General features: G+C 46.6%; 1 protein-coding gene across 1 annotated transcript in view; it reads left to right on the forward strand.

The window, feature by feature from the left end:
* ATP8A2 (ATPase phospholipid transporting 8A2) overlaps nt 1–17,301 on the forward strand; it is a 439,475-nt gene that overhangs the window by 19,121 nt on the left and 403,053 nt on the right. The window contains exons 2-6 of the mRNA XM_060128800.1: nt 10,000–10,099; nt 10,570–10,668; nt 11,578–11,623; nt 12,645–12,685; nt 17,058–17,131. Of these exons, the coding sequence (XP_059984783.1) occupies nt 10,000–10,099; nt 10,570–10,668; nt 11,578–11,623; nt 12,645–12,685; nt 17,058–17,131 (360 nt within the window). The remainder of the gene's footprint in view (nt 1–9,999; nt 10,100–10,569; nt 10,669–11,577; nt 11,624–12,644; nt 12,686–17,057; nt 17,132–17,301) is intronic.

The following is a 17,301-nucleotide window of genomic DNA, read 5'->3' on the forward strand; positions in this document are numbered from 1 at the left end:
GTTTATTTCCATTTCTCTAGGAGGTGGATCAAAAAGGATCTTGCTGTGATTTATGTCACAGAGTGTTCTGCCTATGTTTTCCTCTAACAGTTTTATAGTGTCTGGCCTTACATTTAGGTTTTTAATCCATTTTGAGCTTATTTTTGTGTATGGTGTTAGGGAGTGTTCTAATTTCATTCTTTTACATGTAGCTGTCCAGTTTTCCCAGCACCATTTATTGAAGAGGCTGTCTTTTCTTCATTGTATATCCTTGCCTCCTTTATTAAAGGTAAGGTGGCCATATGTGCGTCCCACCGTATTTTTATTTCTTGCCATCACTTTCCTGCTTCCTGTAGCCACGTTCTAACACAGTTTCATGTTGTGCGGACCTTGATCTGAGCTCACAGCTCAAGCTTCCTGGTTAGTGCGTTTTATACCCGCGCCCCCGCCCCGGATTTGAACCCTCTGAGCATGGGGTGAATTGAAGCTTCTGTTGGAGAACGACTGAGGACCGTGGTCTGGCTCAGACTGGATGGGGCAGTGAGGTCTACCTGGCAGAAACACTGCGGTGACGACCGGCCAGCAGAGGGCGCTGTGCTGCTGCTGGTCTGAGGTGTGCTCTGGGCTCTCCACCCGCAAGGCAAGCACAGGGGTTAAGGGAATACTTATTTGATGTGGCCAACCTAGAGCTCAACAGTCAGAGGAGAGAGAATTGCTTTCCCTGCTCTCTTTCCCCTACCCCTCACCCCCGCCCACACTCATACTCACACACACAGTTGAAATGATTGTGCACTGGGTAGACGTGAATAGAGAAAAGCTTGCAGAGAAGGTGACCCCTTGGGCTGTTGGCTCAGAAGAGAAGGATGTGGTTTGATGAGAAGAAGAGAGATGTTCTAGGAATTTAGCAGAGGATGAAAGGAAGCAAGAGAACTGAATAAGAGCTAAATATGCTACAGAATAAGTGACTTCCATTTAAGGGGGAGGAACTTTACTCTCATTTCTCCCGTGGGCTGAGTTACAGGGTGAAGACTCCCGTCCTGGAAGCCAGACTGCTCTTCTCAAAGCAATGAGTGTGTAAACACTTTGTACTCTGGGTGCCAGGCTCTGGGTGTTTGCTTCTCGTTAGACTCATGGAGGGCAGGTTAAAATTCCCTTCCTTTTATCCGTGACCCGGGGCGCAGTTGCTGCTGGCGGAAGGAGGTGATTGAAGGGATTACTATCAGATATGAGTGTAACTATCTCATTTTGTGGTGGGAAGTAGTATACGAATAAACTAGGTCTTCAGCCTAATTTCATGTTCTAATAAACAGCTCCTTAGGTACAACCATTCCTGAAATTAGCTGAACATCCAAGAACTGATGGCCCCTTGACGGTTACATCTGGTACTATTAATTTTTATTTAAAATATTTATTAAAATAATACATAAGGTAGTTAAAAGTTCCAATACTGTGGAAGCTTATCATGAAAATCAGTAGCTTCCAGCCTTGTCTCTCCCATTCTGGTTCTGTTCCACCAACGGCAACCACTGTTTTTAATTCTTTTGGTGGTTTCCACCGTATTTCTAAGTTAGGTGTAGAAGAGATCTCTCTGAATTCTCTTATAGATGAAGATTTAACTTACTTCAGGGTGAATTAGTGAAGTAGTATATCGTGTTTGTCTCCTTTCTAGTATAACTTATTTTTCCTGTCTCATTTTTCTCCTGGAACATTTTTGTTTTTTACATATCAATTCTTATTTTTTCCATCAGAACACTGTATATTTTGCAACCTTTTGTTATGTTTTATTATTATTTGCGGTACGCGGGCCTCTCGCTGCTGCGGCCTCTCCCGTCGCGGAGCACAGGCTCCGGACGCGCAGGCGCAGCGGCCATGGCTCACGGGCCCAGCCGCTCCGCGGCATGTGGGATCCTCCCGGACCGGGGCACGAACCCGCGTCCCCTGCATCGGCAGGCGGACTCTCAACCATTGCGCCACCAGGGAAGCCCTTTCTGAGTTCTCTGAGCATCTTTATGGTCGTTACCTCGAACTCTTTCTCAGGGAGATTGCTTATCTCCACTTCCCTTAGTTTTTCTGGGATTTCTTCTTCCTCTGTTGGAGACACATTCCTCTGTCACCTCAGTTTGCCTCATTCTCTGCTTTTATTCCTATGTATTAGGTAGGTTGGTTATGCTTCCTGATCTTGCGGAAGTGGCCTTATGTGGGAGACGCCCTGTGGGTACCAGCGGGACACTCCCCTCTGGCCCCCAGAGCTGTATGCTCTAGGGGTGCCCTTTATGTGGGCTGCATGGGCCCTTCTGCTGTGGCGGCGCTGACTCTGTCGGTGTGCTGGTGGGCGCAGCTGGCCCCTCTTCTGGTTGGTTGCCAGGCCCTGGCCTGTGTAGAGGCTGCTCGCGGCTGGTGGGCGGGGCTGGGTCCTGGCCCTCTGGTGGGCAGGGCAGGGCCGGGCCGGGTTGCGGCACTGTTAAGCTGGAGGAGGTGTTTCACAGTACTGCTCACCAGCCCCAGGGTCCTTGTGGTGGGGTGAGCCCCCAAACTGGCTGCTCTGAGTGTCCTTGTCCCCAGGTACCTCCTTTCTCTCCAGGAGGCTCTCCGAGGTCAGTCCTGCCTAATAGGTGACTGTGATGGTGAATTTATGTCAACTTGATGGGTATTTAGTCAGACATTATTCTGGGTGTTTCTGTGAGGGTGATTTTGAACGTGGTTAACGTTTGATTCAGGGACTGAGTAAAGCAGATTTCCCTCCCCAGTGTGGGTGGGCCTCGTCCAATCAGGTGAGGGCCTGAATAGAACAAAGGGCTGAGTGAGAGGGAACTGTTCCTTCCTCACAGGCTTCGTGCTGGGACGTCGTCTGCTCCTGCCTCTGAGCTAGAGCTACACTGTCGGCCCTCCAGGGTCTACAGCTTGCTGAGTGCAGATCTTGGGACTTGTGTGAGCCCATACATGTACATATATATCCTACTGGTTCTGGTTCTCTGGGGAACCCCAACGAATGCAGCGACCCTGTGCTCTCTTGAAAATGGGCTGACCTGTCTTCTCTGGTAGGTCAGGCTGCCTGCCTCACAGCCCAGGGCCCTTCCTCAGGCCCCAGGCCCCTCTGCATGCCCCTCTTTTCCCATGGCTCATTCTCAGAAGGCATCTTAGAGGCAAGGAGACATCTTTCTTGCCAGAAGCAGAAAGGAGTCTATTTTGGGGGTGGGGGGGTGGAGAAACTCCTTAGCTGATAATTCCGCTCCTAGATTTTAAAAACGTGGCAGTATATTTTTACACAGTTTTCTACTATTTTAATGGTGCCTGAGTAGGCAGAAGTGATAAATGTGTGGGTCCATTTTACAGTTGGGAGTCAGAAGCCAGGTGCCCTTGAGATTGGCCTTTATGCTGTCGAATCCCATACATAAAGACTTAGGCCCCTCGTGTCTCTGTGTTCAGTTTCCGACCGGCACCTCCATGGGTGTGCTCACTTCCGGGAACTCCAGCAGCATCCTTAGCTTATCCGGCATTCAGGAAAGTGCACAGAACCCAACAGGAAATTTGTAATTAACATCAAACATTTGGGGCTTCCCTGGTGGCGCAGTGGTTGAGAGTCCGCCTGCCGATGCAGGGGACACGGGTTCGTGCCCCGGTCCGGGAAGATGCCACATGCCGCGGAGCGGCTGGGCCCGTGAGCCATGGCCGCTGAGCCTGCGCGTCCGGAGCCTGCGCTCCGCAACGTGAGAGGCCACAACAGTGAGAGACCCGCGTACCGCAAAAAAAAAAAAAAAAAAAAAAAAATAAACATTTGGATGAAGGTTGGCAGTCATGTGAGAAACAGACAAAAATAAAATGATAAAGGAGAGACAGACTTGCTTTACGTTCAGCTCCAAGTGAGGTTTGTGTGTGTCCCACACCAGTGAGCTCTGCACCCTGACTCCACCTCTGCTGGTCTCCCATGTAGATGTCACTCATGGTTGGAGCTCCTGGGCTCTACCTGCTTGGGAGTGACCTCTTGGACAGTCACGGTGACCTCCCTTTGCGACCAGCAGCGACACCGCCTCTGTGACTGAGGGCAGAGACCTGCAGGATGGATTTGAGCGCTTCTGCTTCCTAACTTATTTTCAGAGTCATGTCACACCTTTGACTTCCAGGGCAGCCTTAATCCTTCCCTGTTGTTAGGGCTTGTTTCTCTGGGTTTGGAAAGGATATATTGAATTCTCAGTGAAGGGCCCAACGGTGTTGTAATTCAATAGACTGACCCGTAGTGCTTTTCTTTGGTGGCAGTGGTGGGATTGGGCCTGAACTGTGACTCCTTCTGTACTCGTCTGCCTTTAGGCCAGGTAGTTTCATAAGAGGTATTTGCTGTATCTTTTTACTGAAGATGGGAAATCCCATGGAAAGGGATCCTTTGAGATTTGCCATGTAAAATTGTGTCAGAGTCTCAAACTCCTTTTCTTCTGATTTTATAGCAGAAAGTTCCCAAGTTTTCTCATAAAGCAAACGAATCAAACCTACTCTTCCGCGGTGCCATGTTTAAAGATGTTAGCCGTAGGCATGTCTAATGTCTGGCCTTCAGAACTGCTTGCCTAGGAGTTTTCTTCACCGAAAGATTCGCCTGGCAGCGAGCTCCGTGCTCAAAATGTTGCCTTCTCTCTGTTATCTTCTTTTCAGCCCACGTTTCTATGTGAGATAAATTGCCTTGTGTCCAAAGCTATTCATTGAATAATGTATTGAGTAGAAAAACCAAATTAGAAATGTGATAGGAACAGGGCACTCATGCTGTTTAATGGGAATTACAGGGGTGTCTAATTTCTGAACTTATGTTCAAAGGTATATTTATAAGCTGATCGATTAGGACTCAACCCATTTTTCTCATTGGATGTGTATTGTAAAGACTAGGCTGATTTTTCAGCCCGCATGGTCTATGATGAAGGGCTGTGAGTAATTACAGCACTCTCAGTACTGGTCCAGGTCCAGTGACTGCATTCTGGGAACAGGTTATGAGGCCAGGCAGTATCAAGCACATCTTTTCCAGTTGTAGACAAAGAAACTGGAAAAGTGTTGAAGATAAACACGTCCACGTTTGGGAATGAGCTTATTAGTCTGTTCTTTGTAACTGGTGAAATTTCAGTAGCTCAGTAAAATGAAGTAAAACCTTCTAGTGAGGTGGGCCTATCTTGACAATGGACGGGCCCTGGTGATCAGGGATTTTTGCGTTCAAGGTTTCCAGAATGTAATTTGGGAGGGGCGACTGACAATGCGTCAGGAGTCCACGGCAGGGGAGAGGACCTGTCCGCGGCGGGCTGTCTGTCGGCACGTCCTCCTGGGCGAGTCCCAGGTGTGCGGTGAGGCCCGTTGTCAACGGGAGTGGCAGGGGGTCCCCCGGGGGCTTTGTATATACTTGTCTCGTGGCTCTTTCTTAGGGGTTGGTGTGTAATGCACTCTTAAGGGATAAATGAATTAAGCTGTTTATGAGGACATGAATGGCCGTCTTAGGCCGTGTCTTTTACCTTCAGTAATCCGGAACTCCTTGCTGAGTGAACATGTGAGAGCAGAAAGGTGGAAGGTCTCCTGCAGGGAGCTGGGAGAGGGAGGGTTCCCAGAACAGGGTCATGGAGCCATGGGTCAGCTCACAGAGTGAGCTTCTGTGAAGGGGTTTAAAGGGGCCCCCCCCCCGGTCTTCCAGTAAACACTGAACGCTTAGGCTACCTTGGGCGCGTACGAGAAATGTATTTGTCCACGTGAGGCCAGAGAAGGAAGACACCCCAGTGTGGGTTACTGTTCACATCTGGAAGGAGAGTGTTAAGCTAGTTTGGTTGCTGGGTTTCCGGAGGCTTGTGGTCCAGAGAAGTTAGTCTTTGAGCAGCTCCTGCATTGTCAGATTTGCCTTTGGAGAACAGCCGTCAACTTGGATTTTTTCTCCCGGCTGGAAAATTGCACTCAGGCATCACCCCGGGTTCCGGGGCTGCTCTCCGGAGGTCAGATTCTGGAAGTGCTTTTGTTGTGACAGAAGGGAGCCCCTGACCCACGTGTCTCCAGGCCCTGTTTTCTGATGCTTGTTTCCCATACTCGCCAGCTCCTAAGAGTTTCCACGAGGGACGTGCCCACCACACACGTAGCCACGTTCCTTCCCTGCTGGGTCAGGGGCCCGGAGAGAGGTTTGCAGGTTGGCCTTGTCGTCAGACCTTGTCTTATCCTCGGAATCCTGCAGAGACTTCCTGTCTCCTGAAGACAGAAAGGCCAGTGGGGACATGAGCTGCAGGGCCTGAGTCAGCCCCATCGCCCCGCCCCCCGGTCCCCTCCCGGCCCCTGCAGCAGGAGGACGGCGGCTGCCCTCCCTCTCAGCGTTTTTGTGCGCGCTGTTCCCTCTCTCTGCAGATTTCTTTTCTGTGCATCCACGTGGCTGGTTCCTGCTTCGTCACCTCCCTTAGGCCTTTGCTCACAGGTCACCTTCTAAGTGACACATTCCCTGATCACTGTCGAAAATAACTTCTTCCCCAGCTCCCGCCCCCCCTCACCCCGCAGTGTCCTCTTCTGTGTCCTCCATCCCTGGTCTGTTTTCCTCCACGGTATTCTTCACTATCTATCCTGCCGCATATTTTATTTGGTTTTAAAGTGTCATTTTGTCTCTAGAATGTAATTCCCTTGCGATAATGCTTTTGTGACCCTTTGATTCCCCGCAGTGCTGGGCACGGTGCCTGGTGCATAGATAAGGCTCAGTAAATACCTGTGGAAGGATGGAGGGATGGAGGGATGGAGGGATGGATGGATTTTTGACAAGCCCCTGCTCATTCGTCATGTCACCTGATTTCGGGAAACACTGATCTAACAGATACTTAGAGGGAAGCTGGGTGAACCATGGGAAACAGTCCTGTTTTCTCCTGGTCATTTCTCCCCGTGCCCCAGGCCCTACAGACTCACTAAACGCCTGAGATGTGCTTGCAGCCAATGCCTGGCCGGGCCGTCAGGGAGGCTGACACATGCAGTTTGAGGGGGAATCTTCTGGGGTAACGAATTCAGCTGGTGAACAAACTCTTCTGCTGGGAAGCTCTTCATTCACCCCTTTCATCCTGTCAATTTTCTTTCCCCCGGGGAATCCAGTTACATTGTATCCTGTTCAGCTGGGTGGAACTCAAATGGGTGACTTGAACACATCTACCTCCTCAGGGGTAGCTGCCGCTCAGTGTGGGTCTCAGACCAGCACCTGGGAACTCATTAGAAATGCAGAATCTCAGACCCATTCCAGACCCACTGAATCGGGATATGCGTGCGGTGGTTAACCTTATGTGTCAGTTTGGCTGGGCCAGGGCGCCTGGACATTTGGTCAAATGTTATTCTAGGTGTTTCTCTTCAGGTACCTTTTGGATGAGGTTAACATTTATGGATAAATTGGTGGGCTTTGAGTAAAGCACATTGCCCGCCATAATGTGGGTGGGTCTCATTCGTCAGGTGAAGGCCTGAATGAACAGAGACTGACCTCCCTGAGGAAGAAGGAATTCTGCCAGCAGATGGTCTATAGACTTAAATGGCAACATCAGATCTTCCCTTGGGTCTTCAGTTCTCCAAACCTGTCCTTTTGGTTTTTTATGGAGGCTTCATTGCAGACACGTGATTGATAGAATCATTGGCTGTCGGTGATTGAAATCTCCAGCCCCTCTTTTCTCTTAGGAGGGGGTGGGACTGAAAGTTTCAACCCTCCAATCATGTGGTTGGTTCCCCTGGCATCCAGCCCCCATCCTTAGGTTACCTAGGGACTTTCCATGAGTCACCTCATTGACATAACAAAAGATACCTTTATCGCTCTCAACACAACAGAAATCCCAAAGGTTTTAGGAGCTCTGTTCCAGTGACTGGGATGAAGACCAAATATATGTTTCTTGTAATAAATCACAGTATCACAGCGCCTTCAGAAGAAGGCTAGAAATAATTCTGTCTTAAGGATGACTCTTAATCATTGTGTATTGCAAAACACCAGGAAGACACCAGATCTTCCCTGCAGCAGTCGTCACAAATGGTACATGGAGCTCTCCCATCCCATCCCTTCCCCACCGCCCCCATCATATGGCCTCAGGCTGCTGTGTGTTTTGAGTTGTCAGTTTTTTAAAAAATAAATTTATTTTATTTATTTATCTAGGCTGCTTTGGTTCTTCGTTGCTGTGTGCGGTTTTCTTTAGTTGCGGCGAGCAGGGGGCTACTCTTCATTGCGGTGCGTGGCCTTCTCATTGCCGTGGCTTCTATGGTTGCGGAGCACGGGCTCTAGGCACGTGGGCTTCAGTTGTTGTGGCTCGCGGGCTCAGTAGTTGTGGTCCACGGGCTCTAGAGCGCAGGCTCAGTAGTTATGGCGCACGGGCTTAGTTGCTCCACGGCATGTGGGATCTTCCCGGACCAGGGCTCGAACCCGTGTCCCCTGCATTGGGAGGTGGATTCTTAACCACTGCGCCACCAGGGAAGCCCGAGTTGTCAGTTTTGGCATTTCATTCGGTCACTCCAGGTTTGGTCACCGTCAGGTGTTAGAGAAGTACATGTGCCTCAGGTGCTCTGTCTTCTGAGCGCCTGGCTCTTCTCTTTGGTGCTTCTAATTAATGTGTATTTTAAACCCAGAAAATCTCCCAAGACTGTACTTCAGGTAAGAGGTGGCTTCAGAAGGTGAGCTCAGACTTGGCAGGTATTTTTATGGACGAGCCTTTGAGCAGCTAAAGGAGGTATGGTTCGTTTTATCCCTCAGGTCCCCAGTTTATGCCTTTCCATTATTGCACTGTTCGTTGATTATCTGCTATGTGCTAGGAACATACAAAGTAGAAGTTGTTTAAAAAAAAAAATCAGGTGAGTAAATTTTAAAGATCTCATTGCCTTTATTCAGTGATTTATGAGTTCGGCAGTATCCCATCGAGCAGATAGAGTAGCTCTGAGGAGTTGTACAAAGTGGAAGACTTTTATAGGTAAAAAAACAGTGGGACAAGGAAGTTACTAGCTAAGAGTCAATTGTTTGGGGCAAAGTCACATTCCTTTGGAGTGTATCAGGTTGATAACCTCCCTAGTGCTGACCAGGTGATTCCAGACTGACTGGTTAAGATTAGATTCCTGGAACAGGCTGAAGCTGCGATTAGGTCAGGCATCGAGTTTCAGTCTGATGATGTGGGCTGAGCACAAGTGACTCCATTTTGGGTCTGTTATTTGTTTTTTTAACAAAGTAAACATTCGTACTGTTCCAAGAATCTATTCTGGGGGTACATAAATATAATACAAAGCAAAGCAGAGACTATATTACGGAGGTGTAAACATCACCCTGTGACTTGGAGGAAGAAGAGCCTTTGCGAATTGGACCACCCTTCATGGGAGGGCAAGATTAGTCCTGGAGACACGGCGTGGAAGGAGAGGATGTCTCACGTGGAAGTGGAGTGTGAGTGAAGGTGGCTGAATGAAGGATGTGCGGAAGGGGGGTTCATTCAGGTGTGGTTGAGCATAAAATGTCTGTGTTGAGTGTCCAGAGGGACACATTGAACTGTCAACCACATGCCCGTTACCAGGGCATGCTTGATAGAGTGGACGTTCTACGTTGAATCAGCGGCTTTGTGATAAGAACTGTAGTGACTCAGCAATCCTGGGGTAACAGTTCTACCTTGGTTTGTGTGCGTTACTAGGCAGATGCTTCACCTCTCTCTGTGTTCGTATATTACTGCTTTGGGAACATGTGCCTCTTTCTGTTTTGTGATCTTTGATACGTATCTTTAGCTATACAGACATCGTGTATACACTTAGTGTGTTCATAGCACAAGGCTCCTAGAAGGTGGGTACATTTCCCTGGTTACACCGTGTGACACTAAATGAACACGTATGTATCAAAGTTTGAAAACAGAGATCCCATTAGAAGATTTTCGTAGGAAAGGTGTCTTTTTACAAGACGGAGAGGGCCAGCACAGCAATGTTCTTGCACTGAGTTTTGAAATATTTTGTTTTTACAATCACTTGTGTAATTTTGGAAACTTTGTTTTCCTGTGTTTTAGAACTTACATCCATAACTGACAGCAGCGTTTTCCTTTGTCCTCACAGTACGGCCAAGTACAGCGTGTTGACGTTTCTACCTCGATTCTTGTACGAGCAGATCAGGAGAGCTGCCAATGCCTTCTTCCTCTTCATTGCCTTATTACAGGTGACATTTTTTAAAAAGTTACTTAAAATTCATAACCTTAATTGTATGCAAAATAAGATCTTGCTAAAAAGGTCGCTTAACCGAGAAAGGGTCATCAGACTTGAATGAAATGTGCCTCCTTCATCCAATTACTGTTTGCTTGAACAAATGGGATCTTTGCATAAAGGGAGACTTCTTTAGGTATATCCTTCTTTGCTTGAGGATAATTGCAGTTACGAAAAGAGGCACTGAAAGAAGACTGCGGGATCCGACTTCTAACCCTCTTTTCTGATCCAAACACAAAACGACGTTGGGTAGAATTTTGAAAATAGGTAATGGACTTAGCTAGCTCTTAAAATAAGGTAATCGCTTTGTAACAGAAGTGAATGCAACAGAACTGCAGAGGAGCGAGGAGTGTGAGCCATATTTTCTTTTTCTTGGAGAGGATTTTAATTTGCCAACTTCCCGCTTTTGGTCTCTCTATCTTACAGCAAATTCCAGATGTTTCTCCAACAGGAAGATATACCACCCTGGTGCCATTGATCATTATTTTAACAATCGCAGGCATCAAAGAGATTGTAGAAGATTTTGTAAGTTTTTGCTTTCAGATAATAAAAACATTTATTGAATGTAACTTACAACTTATTTGCTGCTTTGGATATTTTAAGACAGAAAGGTTGGTCTGTAGGCTAACTAGGCTCTCAAGTTTCATGACGGTATTTTTGGGGACAGAATGTGTACACACAGTGTCTGAACTATACAGTGAAACAGAAGTAGTTCAATCTGTATTGCCTGATGTTAGGTTTATGGACCCGCTCTGATTTTTATTGCCGATGTTCCTTACATCCTCCTTGAGAGCGTGCTAGTCTGGGTAGCAAATGGAGGACTGAACTGCCGTCTAGTGTAGCAGCATTGAGGTTACTTTACAAGAATCTCCTCCCTCCTTAAACTTCAGTGCATCTCCAAATTCATTGGCTACAGCCATACTCATGCTCTTTCCTGTTTTCTCTGTGTCCTCTTTTCAGGCTCTTCCTTCTCCCCTTCCTTTCTGTCTGTCTCCCCCTCTCTCTCATACATGCATGCACATTTTTCTGGGAATAGGTACATGAATAAATGCAGTACAAATCAAAGCCGAGGTACTTTGCCCCCAAAGTTCTTTATCAATAAAATGAGTTCAGTTGTTTGTTGTTAGTTTATCTTATAGAATAATTCTTTTAGTTCGATCTAAAACAGTCAAGGAGTAGAAAGTTTTATGCTTCCAAGTGTTTCTTCCTTGCTGTAACCAAAATACAAGCATTTAAGCCGCATCTACATGTACGGTGTTAGTCTCTGAATTTCGCGAGTGGCGCTGGATCGCGACCATTGAACTGAACTTTAGGACGTTAGTGGAGCTGCCCGTTGGTTTCCTTGTCTTGTTTTTTGCTGGATCTTATTGTTCGCTGTTTCAGTTATTCATCTGGAACTTTTGAAACTAACACCTTTTTTTCTTTCTGTAACAGAAGCGACATAAGGCAGACAATGCAGTTAACAAAAAGAAAACGATAGGTAAGACCCCAGGCTGACTCATTTTTTCCACTGGAAAACTTAAGAACAAGACTTGCAGTTAAGGAATGTTAAATAAGTAGTTAATGGTGTTGAGAGAAATTGAGGGAAATCTGGGACTTCCCTGGTGGCGCAGTGCTTAAGAATCCGCCTGCCAATGCAGGGGACCACGGGTTCGAGCCCTGGTCTGGGACGATCCCACATGCCGCGGAGCATCTAAGCCCGTGCGCCATAACTACTGAGCCTGCACGCTAGAGCCCATGTGCCACAACTACTGAAGCCCACGTGCGTAGAGCCCGTGCTCTGCAACAAGAGAAGCCACCACAGTGAGAAGCCCACGCACCCCAACAAAGAGTAGCCCCCGCTCGCCGCAACTAGAGAAAGCCCGCGCGCGGCAACGAAGACCAAAGGCAGCCAAAAATAAATAAATAAATAATTGAGGGAAATCTATAAGATACTTTAAAAATAGCAAAATGACAAACAAATCCAACAAAAGGTGAGTCCTGGTAATTAAAATCTGAACAGGATTTGTGTATTTTAGAGTTTTAGAAAAGGTTTTAATTTTCAGGAGCTAGACATATTTTATGTACATAAAAGTCAAAGCGTTCATAGCCTTGGTTTATAATTGCCCCCGACCTCTATCTGCTTATTGTTGCATTTCTAGAACGGTAGCTCTGTGTTAATGCGGGGGTGGGGGGGCGGTGTGTTTATGCGAGTGTGTGTGTTTTGGTGAATCTTGTAAATGCAAGGTGATTATTTTCTTCATATGGGCTAAATGTGAATAGATGTAACTTATTTGCAAACATGAATATTTATGTGTATGCATTCCGCTCTATATGGTACATAAGTACCTAGTTGGGGCTCTGTTTTGGGCAGTGATGATGTTATACGTTTATGTCTAAGGATATGGTATGTTGGAATTAATCAGTGGAATTTTAAAAGGAGCCTTTTGGATTTTGGAAAGCTGATTTTATGTTGATTATCATCAGTATTAACCGATACTTGTTTTGTTTTTCTTTTGCAGTGTTAAGGAATGGTATGTGGCATACCATTATGTGGAAAGAGGTAATAACTAATTTTAAAGATATGTCAGAAAGTACTGGTTTGGGGACCTGTAATTCATTGCTAGTGTTGATTTTGGTATAAAGTTTGTGTTAAGACACAAGCCATGTCCATGTCATGTAAGTGGTGCAGTGTGGTTTTTCCCTGAGGCTTTCCTAGAACAGGTGCATGTTTCCTCTGTTGCTGCATCTTCTAGAAGCCATTCCCTGTGTCAGTTCAGAGCTGGGAAGTTCATTGCCCCTGATGGATATTTCTGAAATTTCAAATCATTTTCTAGTTTCTGAATCCAAGTAAAGAAGCGTATTCCCCTGGTCTTCTGTTGTTCTCTTTATCTCAATGCACTCTTTTAAAGACTTTTTTTTTTTAACTTTTGAAATTCTCACTTCTGACATTTTTGGTGGAAAGAGTTTGGGTTTATAATTAGCCCTAAATATAAGAAGTGGTAGACTGGGGACTGGGAACCATCCTGGGTGGGTTCTGAGGCTGAAAGTTGCTGCTTTTAGCTTTACAAAAGCAAGGAGTGTTTGCCTCGCTGGAGTTATGGGGTCGGCGGGGTTTGAGAATGGCGTGGTGATTTGGTTGTGACTAGTGATAAATAGAAGATTGAGAAGAAATATCCCGTGCCACCTGGGTGTTCTCTGGCTACTAAAATTAGCTTTTTCAGAGTCTCTGTTGTGGCTGGAACTTAATGGTCACGAGATGTTTTTGGAGGGTGCCTCTCATGCCTCCAAGACTCAAAGCTGATGAACATGATTTCAGAAGAAAACTACATTTTAGAAGAGTAACATATAATAGTATCTCTTGCTAAACATTTAATAAAATGTTTTAAAACGCCTCTGTGACCTTGGGAGTCTGCAGGATGCCCATGATGTGGTAACCGCAGCCTTCCTTTTGGCTGTCATTTTCTTTTTACTTTGTTACAGGAGATCCATTAAGCCCCTCGGTAGTGTTTTGTGGCAACACCTTAACCTGGGTAGCCATCCGGAAGCCCTGTGTTGTAAATATTAATTGACCTCACTCTCACTGGGAAGTGTGGTGGTTCTCGGTCAGCTGCTTGGAGTTTCTTGCCTTCACAGATGGTAGCAATGCTCCTAGCGTGCCATGGGAACTTGAGAACTCCCACGGCACTTAGGAGTGGCCTCTCTCCCTGGTGTTCCTGTTGCCACTCCCCTCCCCAGGAAGGCGCTCATACTGGCAGAAGTGGAGGATTATTTGAATTTGGGCTTTTGACACTCCTTGAAACAGTAGAAAATGGAGTGATGATCTCAGAATTCTGGATCTAGGAGTGGATGGCTTCAGACCCCTAAAGCTCATTACTGTTTCCTACACACATTTGGAGAGAAAAAAACCAACCCATCAACCAAATACCTGTTATGTTTTGCCACCTGCATTTTTATTTCAGTTAGAAATGGATTTTGTTGTTTTAAATGGAGCTCTTAGTATGTGCGAGAGGCAGTGTTAGGCGCTGGGGATGCAGATAAGAATTAAGCATGGCCCCTGCCTTTCTTTTTCTTTAAGCTGGATACGAACTTCAGATGTACAGAGGCTCTGAAATGTAATGTTTACCACCCTTCTTGATGCTGAACCCGATTCCTTAGACTTACCCACACACTTTGATAAGCAAATCAAGGCACTAACAGGATGACTTTTAGCAGCATTCCTTTGTCCTGATAAAATATTAAACACAGTCACCTGTCAGGCCGTTTTCCTGGATTGTAAGATGCAGTGGGTTTTTTTGGTTTTTTTTACAATTCTTGATTTCAAAGAGATGAGTAACATGGGTTAGAATAGGAAACAGAAAGCGTAGTGCCCTTCTGTTACTGAACCAAACGTAAGTCCGCTTGCCCGCCTGCAGTAGAGCCAATCTGCTGACACGGGGTCGTGGTGAAGGGAAGTGCAGTCTTTTTTTTTAGATTTCTGAATAGGTATATGCATGTGCTTTATTTTATTATTATTTTTTAATCTTTATTGGAGTATAATTGCTTCACAATGCTGTGTTAGTTTCTGTTGTACACCAAAGTGAATCAGCCATATGCATATATATGTCCCCGTATCCCCTCCCTCTTGAGCCTCCCTCCCACCCTCCCTATCCCACCCCTCTAGGTCATCGCAAAGCACCGAGCTGATCTCCCTGTGCTATGCTGCTGCTTCCCACTAGCTGACTATTTTACATTCGGTAGTGTATATATGTTGATGCTACTCTCACTTCGCCCCAGCTTCCCCCTCCCACCCCATGTCCTCAAGTCTATTCTCTACGTCTACATCTTTATTCCTGCCCTGCAACTAGGTTCATCAGTACTATTTTTTTTTTTTTAGATTCCATATATGTGTGTTAGCATACGGTATTTGTTTTTCTCTTTCTGACTTACTTCACTCTGTATGACAGACTCTAGGTCCATCCACCGCACTACAAATAACTCAATTTCGTTCCTTTTTATGGCTGAGTAATAGTCCATTAGCATTCTTCACAGAATTAGAACAAAACATTTTAAAATTCGTATAGAACCACAAAAGACCCCAAAGAGCCAAAGCAATCTTGAGAAAGAAAAATGCAGTTGGAGGAATCAGGCTCCCCAACTTCAAACTATACCACAAAGCTACAGTAATCAAGACGGTATGGTACTGGCACAGAAACAGAAACATAGATCAATGGTACAGGATAGAAAGCCCAGAGATACACGCACACACATATTTATGACACCTAATTTACGACAAAGGAGGCAAGAACATACAGTGGAGAAAGGACAGCCTCTTCAGTAAGCGGTGCTGGGAAGTGCAGTCTTTATTGCAGGTGCCAAGCAAGGAGTCCAGGTGGCTAGTGCTCAAAACACCCAAACTCCCCAAAGGGTTTCAGCAAAGCATCTTTAAAGGCCAGGTGAGGGAGGGGCATCCCAGGGTAGGTGGTCAGCTTGTGCACAGTTCTGTGATTGGTTGGTGGTAGTAACAGGGTGGTGTCACAGGTTTAACATTATCGTCCTTAGCTGCCAGCAGGTCTGGGGGCTATGTGCTCATGGTCATCAAGTAGTTAATTTCTCCTATTTGGTGGGGGTTTTAACATCTGTAAAACGACCCAGGAAGTGTGCATCACATGCTGTTATCTAGGTACTTCAGCCAGGAGCTGAAGCAGAGGATGTGGGGGAGAGGTTTGTCCTGGGAAGGCCCCATAGGGTCCTGCTCAGTTAGACTTTGAGTTTTGAAATTATATACCAGGAACAGCCTTGCTTGCGCTGTCGGAGAACTCCACCATCCTCACTCTCACACTCATGGTGCCCATTCGGTTACGCTCAAGGCTAACACGTAGCCGTGCCTGCTTCAGGTCTGGTGCTGGCATATCCCTCCTTACTCATTGCAACAACCCTGCAAGGTCAGTGGTGGCGTTTCCCATTTTATAAGTGAGGACACTGGAGTTCAAGGAGGTGGAGAGCCTGCCTGCTAGGCTCTGTGAGTTCATGTGTGTCTGTGAAGCTCAGATCTGAGCCTGGGCCTACCTGGCTTGAAAGCACATGTCCTCTCCAGCCTGGTGTGTCTGTGAGGTTATTTAAAGGCCCCGTGGGCCCTCGGCCGTGGGCTCGTGTCCTGCAGACGAGCACCTGTTTCCGTGGCTTGGGGGCTTCTGTGATTCTTTTCTGGCAATTTCTTGAGGCCACACGAATCTCTTTCATGTGGAGTATTTCCAGGGGACCTTTGAGATGCATTGTTCCTGCATGAATTTAGTATTGCCTTTTGATCAGACCACTGGGCTTCCAGCCCGATGGCTTGGTTTTGAGTCCTGGCTCTAACACTCACTGGTTTTGTGACCATGACCCAGTATTTCACTTTGTATCTCAGTTTCCCCAGATGTAAAACAGAAGAAATTTGCCTGTGTTAACTCAGTTGATCCCCACAATAACCCCATGAAATATGTGCTGATGACCTCGTTGGACAGATGGGAAAAGTGGGGCACCAGAGATTGCATGAGTTGCTCAAGGTTTACGTGCACTAGGAACGGGTCCCACGGGGGATTTGACCCAGCCGTCCAGGCAGGCTCTCGAGCTGTGCACTTAACCGCTTACCCTGCTGCCCACAGCTGTGGGGATAGATGTGCATGTATCTGTAAGCCAGTGAGAAAGTGAAACCTGATGGTTGTTTTGACTCATCTTTTTTCTCCTCCTTTTTTTCTTCTTCGGTCCGCATCATTGCAGAAAGGCAGTATTGCCTTTGGTCTGTATTGAAATGTTCCTTTTATTCTTGCCGAGGAAAAGAATTTGAGCTTCTCTGCCTTAAACTTCACGGCACACTTATACAGTAATTTTTTTCTCCCGATGTTTAACCACTTTTATCACCATTTGCGCTTTCCTGTCTCTCATGTTTCTCGGTCCTTGTTCTTGTGTTCTAGGTAGCCGTGGGAGACATCGTGAAGGTCGTCAACGGGCAGTGTCTTCCCGCAGATGTGGTCCTGCTGTCCTCCAGGTCAGGTGGCTCGTGGCATGGTTTTGAAGTCGGTGTTGAGAACAATGGAGTGTTACCTAGCGCCTGCAGAAGCCTCCAGCTACCCTCCCTGCACCCTCTGGGTCCCCACCCTCTCCCCCACGTTTTCTCCCTTTACTCCTTTGCATTTTTTTGCCTTAACCCTGAGTTTT

The sequence above is a fragment of the Lagenorhynchus albirostris genome, chromosome 18, assembly GCF_949774975.1.
Source record: "Lagenorhynchus albirostris chromosome 18, mLagAlb1.1, whole genome shotgun sequence".
NCBI classification, from domain to species: Eukaryota; Metazoa; Chordata; class Mammalia; order Artiodactyla; family Delphinidae; genus Lagenorhynchus; species Lagenorhynchus albirostris.